Raw genomic sequence first — 15,000 nt, 5'->3', positions numbered from 1 at the left:
GATAGCTTCGTCGGAGACACGTTCATTCTTTGAAGGAAATAAGTCCAAGTGTCAATCTGCCGCCGGAGGCAGCCTCGGCTCTTCTCTACTTAATTATCTGTAGCGCAGTTTGTCTTTCATCTGTATCGTCTCAAGAAAAGGTAGAACTATTTTCTCACTTTATTTTATCGTCTTTCGAACTCGGAACCTATCGATCTCGGAACATTTGAACTACAAACCTGTTGCTCTATCGTGGAACTAAGATTGAGTGATACCCGTTCAGGCTGGAGATTACACAAAGCTGAGTAAAATCACCCTGTTTGATACATCAAAAGTTATGAAGAGTATCATTATTACTGAAATGGTTGCGGAGGACCATGCCTCTCGAGCTCTCAACGGTAGGCGCTGGTCAAACTCGTGGAAGCCCAATGTTATAAACCCTTTACAGTTCGCCACTTTCGATTTGGATATTTTTCCATCATATATTAATAGAGTGTAAAGCTAAACAATATCCACATTCTTTTCACTAGTATATCCGTTTTCAAGAAGCTTATGTCAGTGCCAGTAATTTCATTATTTTATAGACAAGTGATGACTATCTCTTCTGTGAATCGCTCTTGATTCCCCTGACCGCTCTATTGGTTCTATTGGTTTATTACGGTTGACCAGCTCTCATAATATTCTATCTAGCAAGCTAGCTGTCTAGCGTTTTCTCATATATGGCGATCATGCAACCAATCTTGCTGAGAACTTAACAGTACCTGTCCTAGAAATGACTCTTTTGTCTTTTTTTTTTAGCTTATACAAGAACACCTTACTATTCTTACCTTCAAAATGTATTTGGTTATTCTCGTAATATCTTTGCTTAGTATTTGTAACTTTATTGTCCAAGTAATCCTAATTCTTGGTTATGTCTAAATTTGTTCTGGTGCTATGAACAGACTGGTTGGGTTACTTTTATTTAATTTGTTTATTTTTTTCTACATATCCGTTATTGAATCGGTTATTATTTCGCGTTTTATTTTCCTTCCCGATGTCACTTCCATTCGTGTATTATATCTATTTTTATTTTTCATATCCTTTCCTAGTAGAATTACGTATTTCTAATAGTATTTCTTGGTCAAGCAGTAGCATACATTATGCGTAAACCCTTCACAATTCTTTGCTATTCACTACTACTATTTCTTGACCAAGGAATGTTTTGAATCATTTGTAATCCTTTCAATACCAGGGCCTCTGCAAGCTTTATTCTGTGTAACACTAGACAAATTAATTTGGTTTAAGAAATATCACCGTTGCTTAGAAAAAACGTTTTAGATTAAGCTGAGCACTATTGATATTATTTTTTTTTTCCCTAAATAAGACACAATATCAGTTTCCTAACAACAATGAAATGAATAGAGTATGTATCCACCTCTCTGATAGATCATACGTTATTTAAATAGAAATCAAAATGTGATCTTTGGAGAAGGCTGGAAATTAAATAACAACAGGTAACCGCACGGTTAAATCAACAGCTGCGTGGGTCAATTAGTTCCATCACATCCCTTTCGGTTGGAATAACACAAGGCAGGACATAAACAAACACATTACTTTTCATAGAGAACCCGTGGAAGGAAAAGGGTTATGATACTATTTGATACCCAGGTGGAGGATCGAATTACGTGGATAAGGCGGCAAAGCGAAACGAATCGTTATTCACGTGTTAGTTCCCGGGAGTTATTAATAGTCTCCAGTTCCTCGGCGCAATGGGACTGAGTCTACAGTTGCAACTTTTACATAGAGTCCCCATTCAGGTGGACGTTCTCTGACCTGAAGGAGCTCTCGAACGTACGAAATCTCGCCTCATCAACTCGATTATGTGCTTGTTTTAATTAAATCCTTACACAAACTCGAAGAGTTATGGGTCGTCAGAGGAAGTGGAGGGTTTGGTGGAGGGAAAGGAAAGCGATCCGACGCGGCCAACCATCCCACAATCCCCTGAGAGACCGATGGTCCATTTGAACACTCCTTTGACGGTGTGAGAAACGTTCATTGACGTAGGTTTCTCCTGAGTCCTGGGGAAGGGTTAGTGAAGGCTTCACAACTAGTCAAGACGTTTTTGAATAGTTGATTTTATAATTGTGATAAATTAGATGACCCACTCTTTTGTATTATACACTCTACAGGTACATACACGCACACACACAAACATACACACACGTACAGAACACGCACACACGCAAACATACACACACGTACAGAACACGCACACACACAAACACACATGCACGCACTCACACACAAACATACACACACACGCGCGCGCGCTCACACACACACACACACACACACACACACACACACACACACACACACACACACACACACACACACACAACCTCGTGGAGCAGTGGTTAGAGTTACCGCCTGCCACTACGGCGGTCCGGGTTCGAATCCTGCCCAGGGCTGAAATGATTTCAGTATCGCTACGTTGCAGGTTGTTACTCCAACTCTCGTGGGCGGGGAGTTGGGTGTGTGTGTGCGTGCAAGGTCACAGTATTACCCATAGATCGGTCACACGAGCTCTGAGCTCTCATCCGGCAGGTTAGTAACTGTCGATCACGATCCAGCATGTGAGCCAAGACCATGGTGATTCACACACACTCACACACACACAAACACATTCACTCACACACACATGCATATACATACACACACACATGCATATACATACACACACACATATACACAACCACGCACACACAAAGGCACACGCACACACACACACACACACACACACACACACACACACACACACACACACACACACACACACACACACACACACACACACACACATACACACACACACACTTCAACGAATGGACGGCTTAGAAGACGTTCTGAAGAAAATTGAAGTTTGTGGATCCCAACGCAAAGAGAAGTGCCTATTGTTTTTACAGGGTGGGGGGGAAATTGCTCGTGGAGTAGTAGGAAAGTAGGGAAAGAGGAAAGGGGGAGGGATTACTGAGGGAAATGGAAGGAAATGAGGAAGGAGTAGACTTGGCCCTGGCAGACAGGCGAAAGGTAAACAAAAGGCCTCCCGACGACGACGAAATGTCTAATAAAAATGTAAAGATTAGAAGTATAGATAAGAGCAGTACAGTAGAAAGTGATGAGAATATTTTCAAGGGATTTAAAGAGGGTGGGGGGGACACAACCCCCCCCCCCGACTGACAAGACTAGAGGAGAAGGTTGATAAGGTGATCGAGGACTTGGAGAGTAGGTTAGGTCATATGAACACCATTTTACAAAGGGTTGAAAGATTGGAAGAACTAGAAAAGGCGAATAAAAACTTAACTGATGAAATAGAAGACCTAAAAAGACAGTTAAGAGAAGTAAAGGTGGAGAATGAGGAATTGAAGAAGAATAGTAAAGAAAACAGAGAGACAATAGCTAAAGAAACTAAGAATTGGAAAACAACCCAAGAAGGAAATAAGGTTTCATTCACTGACATAGTCAAACAGCAATTGAAAGAACATACTGAAGACTCAGTTATTAAAGTGATGAGACAAAAGGAGAATATAGTAAGAGATTTAGCAGACAAGAAGAAATGTATAATTATATTAGGAATGGAAGAGAAACACAACACAGATAGAACCACAAGAATCAAAGAGGAAAATGAAAAAGTAAGCCAATTACTAGAATCAGTTCAGGAAGATGAACCAGAAATTATGAAACAAATCGAAGAGAAATTTAGACTCGGAAAGTATAGCACAGACAAGACCAGACCAATTAAGATTAAATTCAAGTCACAAACAACGGCAGAGAATATCTTATCCAAAACAGGGAAACTAGCAACAAGTGAACAATATAAAAAGATATGGATAAAAAGGGAAATGAATAAAGAGGAAAGAGAGGAAGAAAAGCAGAAAAGACTGAAAGCTAAGGCAAAAAACGAGAACGGAACGGAGTCAGAGAAAGAGAGATTCTATTGGAGAGTAGTGAACATGAAACTAAGGAAGTTCGACATACAAAAGAAAAACATAAGGGAAACAGAGAACACAATGGAAGTGGCAGAAAACTAAGAGTGTCTTACACAAATATAGATGGATTAATAACAGGATTGAATGAGCTGAATGATTATTTGAAGGAAAAAGAACCGGACATAATGGGAATTGTAGAAACAAAATTAAAAGGCCCACTACCACCCAACAGTGTAGGACATGATGCATACAATTATTGGATTAGAAACAGAGAGAAAAAACAAGGGGGTGGAGTTATGTTCCTGACTAAGAAGGATATAAACGTGAAAGGTGTCATATATGGAAAGAATACAGTAGAGATGATTATGATAGAAGTGGAAGACCGAGATAAGAAGAGCAGAAAATTTGTGATCAATTATGTGCCTCCGAAAACAGCCTCATGGGAGGAGAGTGAACATAAAAGTATGTTAGAGGACACAAAGATAGCATTAAATACAATAATGGAAGACGGAGGAAGAATAGTTATGATGGGCGACTTTAATTGCAAGGAAATCTGCTGGGAAGAAATGACAGTAAAGAGTGGTGATGACTCATGGGGAAATGCTCTACTTGAGATGATTACTGACCATTCAATGACACAATGGATACAGGAGAACACTAGGTATAGAAATGAAGAAGAACCATCGAGACTAGACTTAATAATTACATCTGAACCTAGAATAGTGGACAAGATTGAATATAAAACACCAATAGGTAAAAGTGACCACATATTGATTGAACTGGAACTTAATGAAGAAAAATATACGAAAAGAAATTAACAATATAGAAAAGGAAGAATGATGTATGAAAAAACAAACTTTGATAAAATAAGAGAATTCTTCCAACAAGAAAACTGGGAAGAAATATACAAAGAAGAAACATCAGTGGAAGAGAAATGGAATATTTTGACAAAAATTTACAAAAAAGGAGTGGAAAAGTATGTCCCAAGACAAAAACAAGAAAAAGAATATGTAAAATGCTGGTACAACAAAAGTTGTAGGGAGTTAAAAGACAAAAGAGACAAAGCCTGGACCAGATGGAAAAAAGACAGACCTGAGAAATGGAAAATATATACTGGTTATAGAAATGAATATGTACAAAAGTGCAGAGAGGAAAAAAGAAAATATGAAAAAGATGTTATAGAAAAGTGTAAAGATCAACCAAAATTATTTTACAGATTTGTAAACAATAAACTGAAAAACAAACAAGACTTGGAGAAATTAAGACAAGGAGGAATTGAATACACAGAGGAAATGGAAATGGCAGAAATTATGAACAAACATTTTAAATCAGTGTTTACAAGGGAAAATATACAACCTGAAGAGATTGAGTGGAAAGAAAAAGTCCCCCCTATGGAAGAAATAGAAGTAACAAAGAATGAAATATTGACACACTTGGGTAATCTTGATGTCAGAAAATCGCATGGGCCAGATGAAATAGCAAACTGGATTCTGAAAGAATGCAGGAATGAACTGGCAGACAAAATACATAGCATAATAAGCAGTTCCTTAAAAGAAGGAAAAGTTCCAGAAGATTGGAAAAAAGCAAATATAGTACCTATATATAAAGGAGGAAATAAAGAAGAACCTACCAACTATAGACCAGTCTCTCTAACAAGTACAATAGCAAAAATTTGTGAAAGAATTATCAAAAGTAGATGGGTAAAATACTTGGAAAAAAACAACGTACAAAATCCAAGGCAATTTGGATTCAGACAAGGACGATCATGCGTCACCAATTTAATATGTTTCTATTCAAGACTAATAGATATAATACAAGAAAGAGAGGGATGGGCTGATTGTGCATTTCTAGACCTAAAAAAAGCTTTTGACAAAGTACCACATAAGAAGTTGCTTAAGAAATTAGAATATGAAGGAGGAATACAAGGTAAATTGCTAAATTGGATGGAAGACTTTTTGCAAGAAAGAAAAATGAGAGTAGTGATAAGAGACCAGCACTCAAAATGGAATGAAGTAATAAGCGGTGTCCCGCAGGGAACAGTTCTGGCCCCAATAATGTTTGCTATATATATTAATGATATGGATGAAGAAATTGAAAGCTATATGAGCTTCTTTGCAGATGATGCAAAACTACTGAAAAGAGTGAAAACTGAAGAAGATTGTGAATCACTACAGAGAGATCTAAGTAAAATACAGGAATGGAGTAGGAAGTGGGAGATGGAGTTCAATACAAAAAAGTGTAGTATAATGGAATTTGGAAAAAGCAAAAACAGAATAACAGGATCATATAATTTGGGTGAAAAAAGAATAAAAAAAAGTAGAAAATGAGAAGGACCTGGGAGTCATTGTTATGAATAATATGTCACCTGAGAAACATATAAATAAGATTTTTGGAGAAACTTATAATTTAATAAGAACAATCAAAGTGGCATTTACATACCTGGATGAAGAAATGGTGAGGAAAATCCTAATCACCCTGATAAGACCAAGATTGGAATATGCAGCAACGATATGGTCACCAAGTACAAAAAAATGTATAAAAAAACTTGAAAGAATATAAAGAGCAATTACAAAATTGGCACCAACACTCTCAAAACTATCATATGAAGAGAGACTACAAAAACTTAAACTACAGACACTAGAGCAAAGAAGAGAGAGAGGAGATTTGATAGCTATTTACAGAATCATGAAAGACATAGAAATTACTGATAGAGAGAATCTGATAAAATGGGATGACAGAAATACAAGAGGACACGGAAAGAAAATAAAAAAAGACAGCTATAGAAGAGATTTGAAAAAGAACAGCTTTCCTCACAGAGTAATAGACAGTTGGAACAAGTTAGATGAGAAAGTGGTGTGTGCAAAAACAATACATGAATTTAAAAATAGTTTAGATAAAATGAGATATGAAGACGGGACCCCACGAGCATAGCTCCCCTTCCCGTAAAATACAACTAGGTAAATACAACTAGGTAAATACACATATATACCGAGTCCAGACCCGAGCACATGCCAGAGCCCAGGCCCGAGTCCGAGGCTGATCCCGAGGCTGATCCCAGGCCCGAACCCGAGCCCAGGCCCGAGCACGAGTCCAGGCCCGAGCCCGAGCCCAGGCCCGAGCCCATGCCCAAGCCCAGGCCCGAACCCAGGCCCGAGCCCGAGCCTGAGCCCGAGCCTGAGCCCGAGCCCGAGCCTGAGCCCGAGCCCAAACACGAGACCGAGCCCAAGCCCGAGCCCCAACCCAGGCCCAGTCCCAGGCCCGAGCACGAGCCCAGGCCCAAACCCAAGCCCGAGCTCGAGCCCAGGCCCGAGCCCGAGCCCAGTCCCGAGCCCGATCCCGTGCCCAGGCCCAGACCCGAGCCCAGGCCCGAGACCGAGCCCAGGCCCGAGCCCAACCCCGAGCCCGAGCCCAAGCCCAGGCCCAACCCCGAGCCCGAGCCCAGGCCCGAACCCAATCCTGAGCCCAGGCCCAATCCCGAGCCCAGGCCCAAGCCCAGGCCCAAGCACGAGCCCGAGCCCAGGCCCGAGCCCGAGCCCAGGCCCGAGCCCGCGCCCTGTCCAGAGCCCGACCCCGTGTCCAGGCCTGATTCCGTGCCCAGGCCCGAGACCGAGCCCAGGCCCGAGTACGAGCCCAGGCCTGAGCCCGAGCCTAGGCCCGAGCCCGAGACCAGGCCCGAGCCCGAGACCAGGCCCGAGACCGGGACCAACCCAGAGCCCGAGCCCACGCCCGAACCCGAGCCCGAGCCCAGTCCCGAGCCCAGGGCCGAGCCCAAGCCCATGCCCAGGCCCGAGCCCGAGCCTGAACCCGAGCCCAGGCACAGGCCCAGGCCCAGGCCCGAGCCCGAACCTGAGATCGAGCCCAGGCCCAAGCCCGAGCCCAGGCCCGAGCCCAGGCCCGAGCCCAGGCCCGAGCCCGAGCCCAGTCCCAAGCCCGGGGCCGAAACCGAGCCCATGCCCGTGCCCAGGCCCGAGGCCGAGCCTGAGCCCGAGCCCAGGCCCGAGCGCGAGCCCAGGCCCGAGCCCAGACCCGAGCCCAGGCGCGAGCCCAGGCCCGAGCCCAGGACCGAGCCCAAGCCTGAGCCCAAGCCCGAGCCCAGGCCCAAGCCAATGCCCGAGCCCAGACCCGAGCATGAGCCCGAGGCCAGGCCCGAGCCCGAGCCCATGACTGAGTCCAGTCCCGAGCCCAAGTCCAGGCCCGAGACCACGCCCAGGCCTAAACCCAGGCGCGAGCCCGAGCCCATGCCCGAGCCCAGGCCCGGGCCCGAGCCTAGGCCCGCCCCAGGCCCGAGTCCGAGTCCAGGCCCGGCCTCAGAACCTAGCCCAGGCCCGAGCCCGAGCCTAAGCCCGAGCCCAGGCCCGAACCCAGAAGTAAGCTCGAGCCCAGGCCCGAGCCCAGGCCCGAGTCTAGCCCCAGGCCCAAGCCCAGGCCCGAGTCCGAGCCCAGGCCCGACCTCAGGCCCGAGCCCGAGCCCAGGCCCGAACCCAGGCGTGAGCCCGAGCCCGAGCCCAGGCCCGAGCCCAGGCCCGAGCACAGGCCCAAGTCTAGGCCCGAGCCCATGCCCGAACCCAGGCTCGATATCCAGGCTCGAGCCCAGGCCCGAGCCCTAGCCCGATCCCAGCCCAGGCCCGAGCCCAGGCACGAGACCGAGCCCAAGCCTGACACCAGACCCGAGCCCAGTCCTGAGCCCAGGCCCGAGCCCAAGCCCGAGCCCAGACCCGAGACCGAGTCCGAGCTCAGGCCCGAGCCCAAGCCCGAGCCCAGACCGAGCCCAAGCCAAAGCCTGAGCCCAGACCAGAGCCCGTGCTCAGGCCAGAGCCCACAGTTACCTGCCAACCGGGACGCTGGGGTGACCAGGGACTGGACACCTGCCTACCGGGACGCTGGGGCAACTCCTTGTCACCTGCCAACCGGGACGCTGGGGCGACCGTCGAACGATCGCCTGCCTACCGGGACGGTGGGGTGACGAGGACTCCATTCACTACAAACACTCACAAGCATTCAAACATGCACTCAGCCACTAACACATACAAACACTCATACAGGCACTCAAACATGTAAGCAGTCAAACATACCAAGAGGCACACAATCTCAAACGCATAGTTACCTACCAACCGGGACGCTGGGGTGACCAGGGACTGGACACCTGCCTACCGGGACGCTGGGGCAACTCCTTATCACCTGCCAACCGGGACGCTGGGGCGACCGTCGAACGATCGCCTGCCTACCGGGACGCAGGGGTGACGAGGACTCCATTCACTACAAACACTCACAAGCATTCAAACATGCATTCAGCCACTAACACATACAAACACTCATACATGCACTCAATCATGTATGCAGTCAAACATACCAAGAGGCACACAATCTCAAACGCATAGTTACCTGCCAACCGGGACGCTGGGGTGACCAGGGAGTGGATACCTGCCTACCGGGACGCTGGGGCAACTCCTTGTCACCTGCCAACCGGGACGCTGGGGCAACCGTGGAACGATCGCCTGCCTACCGGGACGCTGGGGTGACCAGGACTCCATTCACTACAAATACTCACAAGCATTTAAACATGCACTCAGGCAGTCACACATGCAAGCACTCATACAGGCACTCAAACATGTATGCAGTCAAACATACCAATAGGCACACAATCTCAAACACACAGTTACCTGCCAACCGGGACGCTGGGGTGACCAGGGACTGGACACCTGCCTACCGGGACGCTGGGGCAACTCCTTATCACTTGCCAACCGGGACGCTGGGACGACCGTGGAACGATCGCCTGCCTACCGGGACGCTGGGGTGACCAGGACTCCATTCACTACAAACACTCACAAGCATTCAAACATGCACTCAGCCACTAACACATACAAACACTCATACATGCACTCACACATGTATGCAGTCAAACATACCAATAGGCACACAATCTCAAACACACAGTTACCTGCCAACCGGGACGCTGGGGTGACCAGGGACTGAACACCTGCCTACCGGGACGCTGGGGCAACTCCTTGTCACCTGCCAACCGGGACGCTGGGGCAACCATAGAACGATCACCTGCCTACCGGGACGCTGGGGTGACCAGGACTCCATTCACTGCAAGTACTCACAAGCATTCAAACATGCACTCAGCCACTCACACATACAAACACTCATACAGGCACTCAAACATGTATGCAGTCAAACATACCAAAGGCACACCCTCAAACACACAGTTACCTGCCAACCGGGACGCTGGGGTGACCAGGGACTGAACACCTGCCTACCGGAACGCTGGGGCAACTCCTCGTCACCTGACAACCGGGACGCTGGGGCGACCGTCGAACGATCGCCTGCCTTCCGGGACGCTGGGGTGACCAGGACTCCATTCAATGCAAACACTCACAAGCATTCAAACATACTCATAAGCAGATTCAGATCTCGCGTCTTCCCTACACACATTCACCCATACATATAGTCAACATACAATCACACCGTCATGGATGCAAAAGACGTAGATTTAATCATAAACACGGATAACGTGCTTCACACGATACTGGCATCACACGAAACGTGCGTACACCTTGGACCTTGTACGACAGCAGGATCATGTGACAGTCACACGTTTTGCGGAACTTCCGTGCACTACGGACCTTACAAATCAGTCTTTTGCGCTGCGCGACATGCATTTCATGTGTCATACACACACACAGACTCACACACACACACGCAAACACGCAGACGCAATATAGGAGATAAAATAGTACAGTCAGACATCATAAGTGATTTCAAAGCCGATGAAAGCACAGATATGAAAGTCAGCGACTATACATTGTATCTTCTATATTGTGTAAATACATACGTGATCTTACTTACACAAAGTCACTTATCTTCCTTTCCATGGTGCCTCCAAGCGACCGAGCGACGTCAATTTCCATTAAACGCCCCTTCTGTCTAGAAGAAGAAAAAAATTGCAATCAGGCAACGTAAGCAAATTCAAAGCTACCTTTGACTACAAACAGGACTATGCGAATATCGCTCTTATTCTATGTATTACATTTAGACGAGTACACACGTGTTCTCTAACTGGCAGTCACTTACCTTATAACCATGGATCCAAGCGACGTCTAGTTTCCTGAAGTCGTGTGGTCGGGCGTCTCGACTCTGCGGGTCCTTCCGGGCGAGGCGCGAGGGAGCTCGGATTGCAGACCGAAAAGAAGAACACAGATGTGGTCGCCCAAAAGTTAAACGTTAACAGTATGTATTAACGACTTTATTGTGTGCACACACATATATATGTGTGTGTACATATATATATATATATATATATATATATATATATATAGTGTGTGTGTGTGTGTGTGTGTGTGTGCGCGCGTGTGTGCATACACACACACGCACACACATACATATGTATATATATGTATATATATATATGTATATATATATATATATATATATATATGTATATACAGTATACATATATATCGTTGGCATCCTTCTGTCTCAGGAGACAATAGAGTTCGCGCTTTTTCTTTTTTTATGCGCACGTATACATACGCGTGTGCTTGTGTGTGAGTGTTTTTATTTGAATATCATAAAGATTAATAGGAATTACCCGGTAACGATCAGGCGACTTTCCAACTCGTAATTTTTTCCCAAGAAATCGAAAGAAATCCCTCGGAGCGAAAATCGTCGAAAGATTGGCGGAGAACCTGAGGCTCCTGCTGACTCCGATCAACTCCGACAGACTCGGGTAATTTCCGACAGACTTTTTTGCAAACTCTGACAGATACCGTTGCAGAATCTAATCAGTTCCGACGGAATGGCGGAATCTGATAGACTGCAACAGAATCTGACTGAATGACACATTTTGATAGACTGACAGATTTTGGCAGACAGACGGAGTTCATGAGCAGAAAGACATGTAGAGAACTGAACAGAAGATTTACTTCACGAAAGCTGAGACACAATTCAAAGACCTAGAACCTCTATACTTAATAGTAAAAAAAAAAAAAAAAAAAAAAAAAAAAAAAAAAAAAAAAAAAAAAAAAAAAAAAAAAAAAAAAAAAAAATCGCGTCCTCTCAATAGATTTCATTGATGTCACTTTGATCATCAGGGTCCATCAAACGTGGACACTATTATCCACGTTCTTTGAGACATTGTCAATGGATTCTTACTGCATATAGGGCCTTTGAGAAGGTCGACTTGTGCAAGGTAACCAACCTGGTCTATGTGGAATATAGGAAAGACTTTACATGGGAAGGGAAATCCTTCTGGTCGGGCATCGGGTCAACAGTCGGCAGCAGCACTTCTCACCGAAGTCTCTGCGAACTCGCTCGCCTGCATGATTTCATTTTTATACACGCGCATACACACGGTCACATACACATACACACACTCGCACGCGTATAGTTTTCCACTTGAAGGTAAACTAAGGCTCGTTTCACACAGTGTTCCCAGTACGGATGCGAAAGTATGTTTTTGATACTTTTTATGTTAATGGTACGTTTTACGACGCTGAGGAAAAGGATACAAAATTGAATGGAGAGGCCAAAAGTGAATACTTTCTGTTTTTTCCATGTGAATTGATATTTTTATACCATTTACCATCTTATGAGGACTCCTGACGACTTAAAAGCACCCGTTGCCTCCGTATTGCTCACGTCCTTTTCCCGAGACCCACCAATACGTGCGGATTGCCAGCCGGTCGACGCGTCACCCATTTTCGCACACAATATTTCAACTAATGTCGAGAACCCCCTAATACTAGTTTTGGTACACGGAACCCATTATTCACAAATAATAAAATCCATAAGGTCGAGAAGACAGGCTTCGAGAGATTGTCGTAAAATGCATGGGCAAGGGAAGTTTAAAGGAAATAGTGGAGATCTTGAAAACATGTTCCCTAATGATAGATGAGAGCATTGGCGTATCCACTTCCAAATTATTGGCCATTGCAGTCAGAGTAGTAAATACAAAACAAGCTACAGTTGATAACAGGTTCCTGCAAGTGCTGGATGTAGAAGATTCAAGTGATAATGGATCATTTCAACTTTTGAAGAGTATTTTTTGTTTTTAGACAAATGGTAATCTTTTTGCAAATATGCTTGGCTTTGCTGCTGACAATACATCAGTCATGATGGGGAATATGGGAGCTTAAAAGCACAACTTGTGGAAAAAGTACCTCATCTGTTTGTTCGTGGATGTATTTGCCACAATTTACTTCTGTGCGCCTCTGCAGTCTGTCTCAAACTCCCATAACCTGCTGAAGATCTGTGTAGTAAAGATATTGATGCATGCATAGATCATAGTCCTAAAAGACTGTTGAAGTTGCAGGACTTTCAACAATTTGTTAGAGTTGATTCTGGCAGATTTCGTTATGCCATTCAGATAAGATGGCTGTCCTCAGAGTGAATTGTTAATAGAACGTGCGAGCAATGGTCAGCACTTGCCCTTTTCTTCCAGGCAGAGGCCTTGGAATGTCAAGTGAGATCAGCAGCAGATCATCTGAATACTCTGAACAATCCTAATCTGAAGCCTTACTTGTACTGTCCTTTTCTTAATCATATTCTGCCCATTGTCAACATGAACAAAGAATTTCAGAGTGAAACAGTCATGGTCCACATCACATACACCAAAATCTGTGCCTTTTATTATTGGGATTTACAAAAAGACCGATGTTCTCAAAACAAATTCAAATACCGTTGGAGTAACCCTGATAATTTTCTGTCGTGTCAATTGGGGAAAGACGAAACAAATGTGTCTCGTCCGATTAGGCAGAAAATATGTTTTTGCTGAAAAGGCACTGAACACTTCCCGATACCTTCTTTAGCGTAGCTTTGTGAAGACTCTTCTTTCATACACGCACACACGCACGCACGCACGCACACACACGCACACACGCACACACACACACACACACACACACACACACACACACACACACACACACACACAAACACACACTCGACTAGACGACGCAATGGTAGCGTCCGTAACCGCTACTACAGCGGTCTGAGTTCGAATCCCGACCAGGGCTGAAATAATTTCAGTATAGCTGTGTTACGAGCTTTATGTGTGTGTGTGTGTGTGTGTGTGTGTGTGTGTGAGTGTGTGTGAATGTGTGTGAGTGTATATGTGTGTGTGTGTGTGTGTGTGTGTATGTGTGTGTGCGTGTGTGTGTATTTACCTAGTTGTATTTACCTAGTTGTATTTTACGGGAAGGGGAGCTATGCTCGTTGGGTCCCGTCTTCATATCTCATTTTATCTAAACAATTTTTAAATTCATGTATTGTCCAGGCCCGAACCCAGGCGCGAGCCCGAACTCAGGGCTGAGCTTAGGCCCGAGCCCGAACCCAGGCCAGAACCTAGGCCCGATACCCAGGCCCGATCCCCAGGCCCGAGCCCAGGCCGATCCCAAGCCCAGGCCCGAGCCCTAGCCCGAGCCCAGGCCCGAGCCCAAGCCCAAGTCCGAGCCCAGGCACGAACCCAGGCATGAGACCGAGCCCGACCCTGACCCCAGAACCGAACCCAGTCCCGAGCCCAGACCTGAGCCCACGAACGAGCCCGAGCCAGAGCCCAGGCCCGAGCCAAGGCCGAGTCCGAGCCCGAGACAAAGCCCGAGCCCAGACCCTAACCCGTGCCCAGGTCCGAGCCCTAGCCCGAGCACAGGCCCAAGCCCAGGCCCGAGCCCGAGCCGAGTCCCGATCCCGAGCCCAGGCCCGAATCTAGGCCCAATATCCGGGCCCGAGCCCAGCCCCGAGCCCAAGCCTAGGGCTGAGTCCTAGCCCGAGCCCTAGCCCAGGCCCGAGCCCAGGCCTGGGCTCAGGCACGAGACTGAGCCCGAGCTTGATCCCAGCCCAGTCCCGAGCCTAGGCCCGAGCCCGAGCCCAGACCCGAGCCCGAGCCTAGGACCGAGCCCGAGCCCGAGCCCAGGGCCGATCCCAAGCCCGAGCCCAGGCCGAGCCCGAGCCCAGACCCTAGCCCAGACCCGATCCCAGGACCGACCCCAGGCCCGAGCCCGAGCTCAGGCCCGAGCACAGGCCCGAGCCCGAGCCCAGGCTCAAGCCCGAGCCC

General features: G+C 46.6%; 1 protein-coding gene across 1 annotated transcript in view; it reads left to right on the top strand.

Annotated features, from left to right (window-relative positions):
- The window catches only part of LOC143017926 (uncharacterized), a 23,459-nt gene extending 10,375 nt beyond the window's left edge, over window positions 1–13,084 (top strand). Inside the window, exons 3-9 of the mRNA XM_076172963.1 lie at window positions 263–474; window positions 7,096–7,485; window positions 7,564–8,217; window positions 8,271–8,468; window positions 8,613–8,768; window positions 12,111–12,219; window positions 13,004–13,084. Of these exons, the coding sequence (XP_076029078.1) occupies window positions 263–474; window positions 7,096–7,485; window positions 7,564–8,217; window positions 8,271–8,468; window positions 8,613–8,768; window positions 12,111–12,219; window positions 13,004–13,084 (1,800 nt within the window). The remainder of the gene's footprint in view (window positions 1–262; window positions 475–7,095; window positions 7,486–7,563; window positions 8,218–8,270; window positions 8,469–8,612; window positions 8,769–12,110; window positions 12,220–13,003) is intronic.
- Window positions 13,085–15,000: the final 1,916 nt, after the last annotated feature.

Source organism: Oratosquilla oratoria, chromosome 33 (genome assembly GCF_046742065.1).
Source record: "Oratosquilla oratoria isolate Oo_2021 chromosome 33, ASM4674206v1, whole genome shotgun sequence".
Classification (NCBI taxonomy): domain Eukaryota; kingdom Metazoa; phylum Arthropoda; class Malacostraca; order Stomatopoda; family Squillidae; genus Oratosquilla; species Oratosquilla oratoria.
The sequence above is the reverse complement of the archived record's forward strand: the minus strand, read 5'-3'. Positions and strand labels throughout refer to the sequence as shown.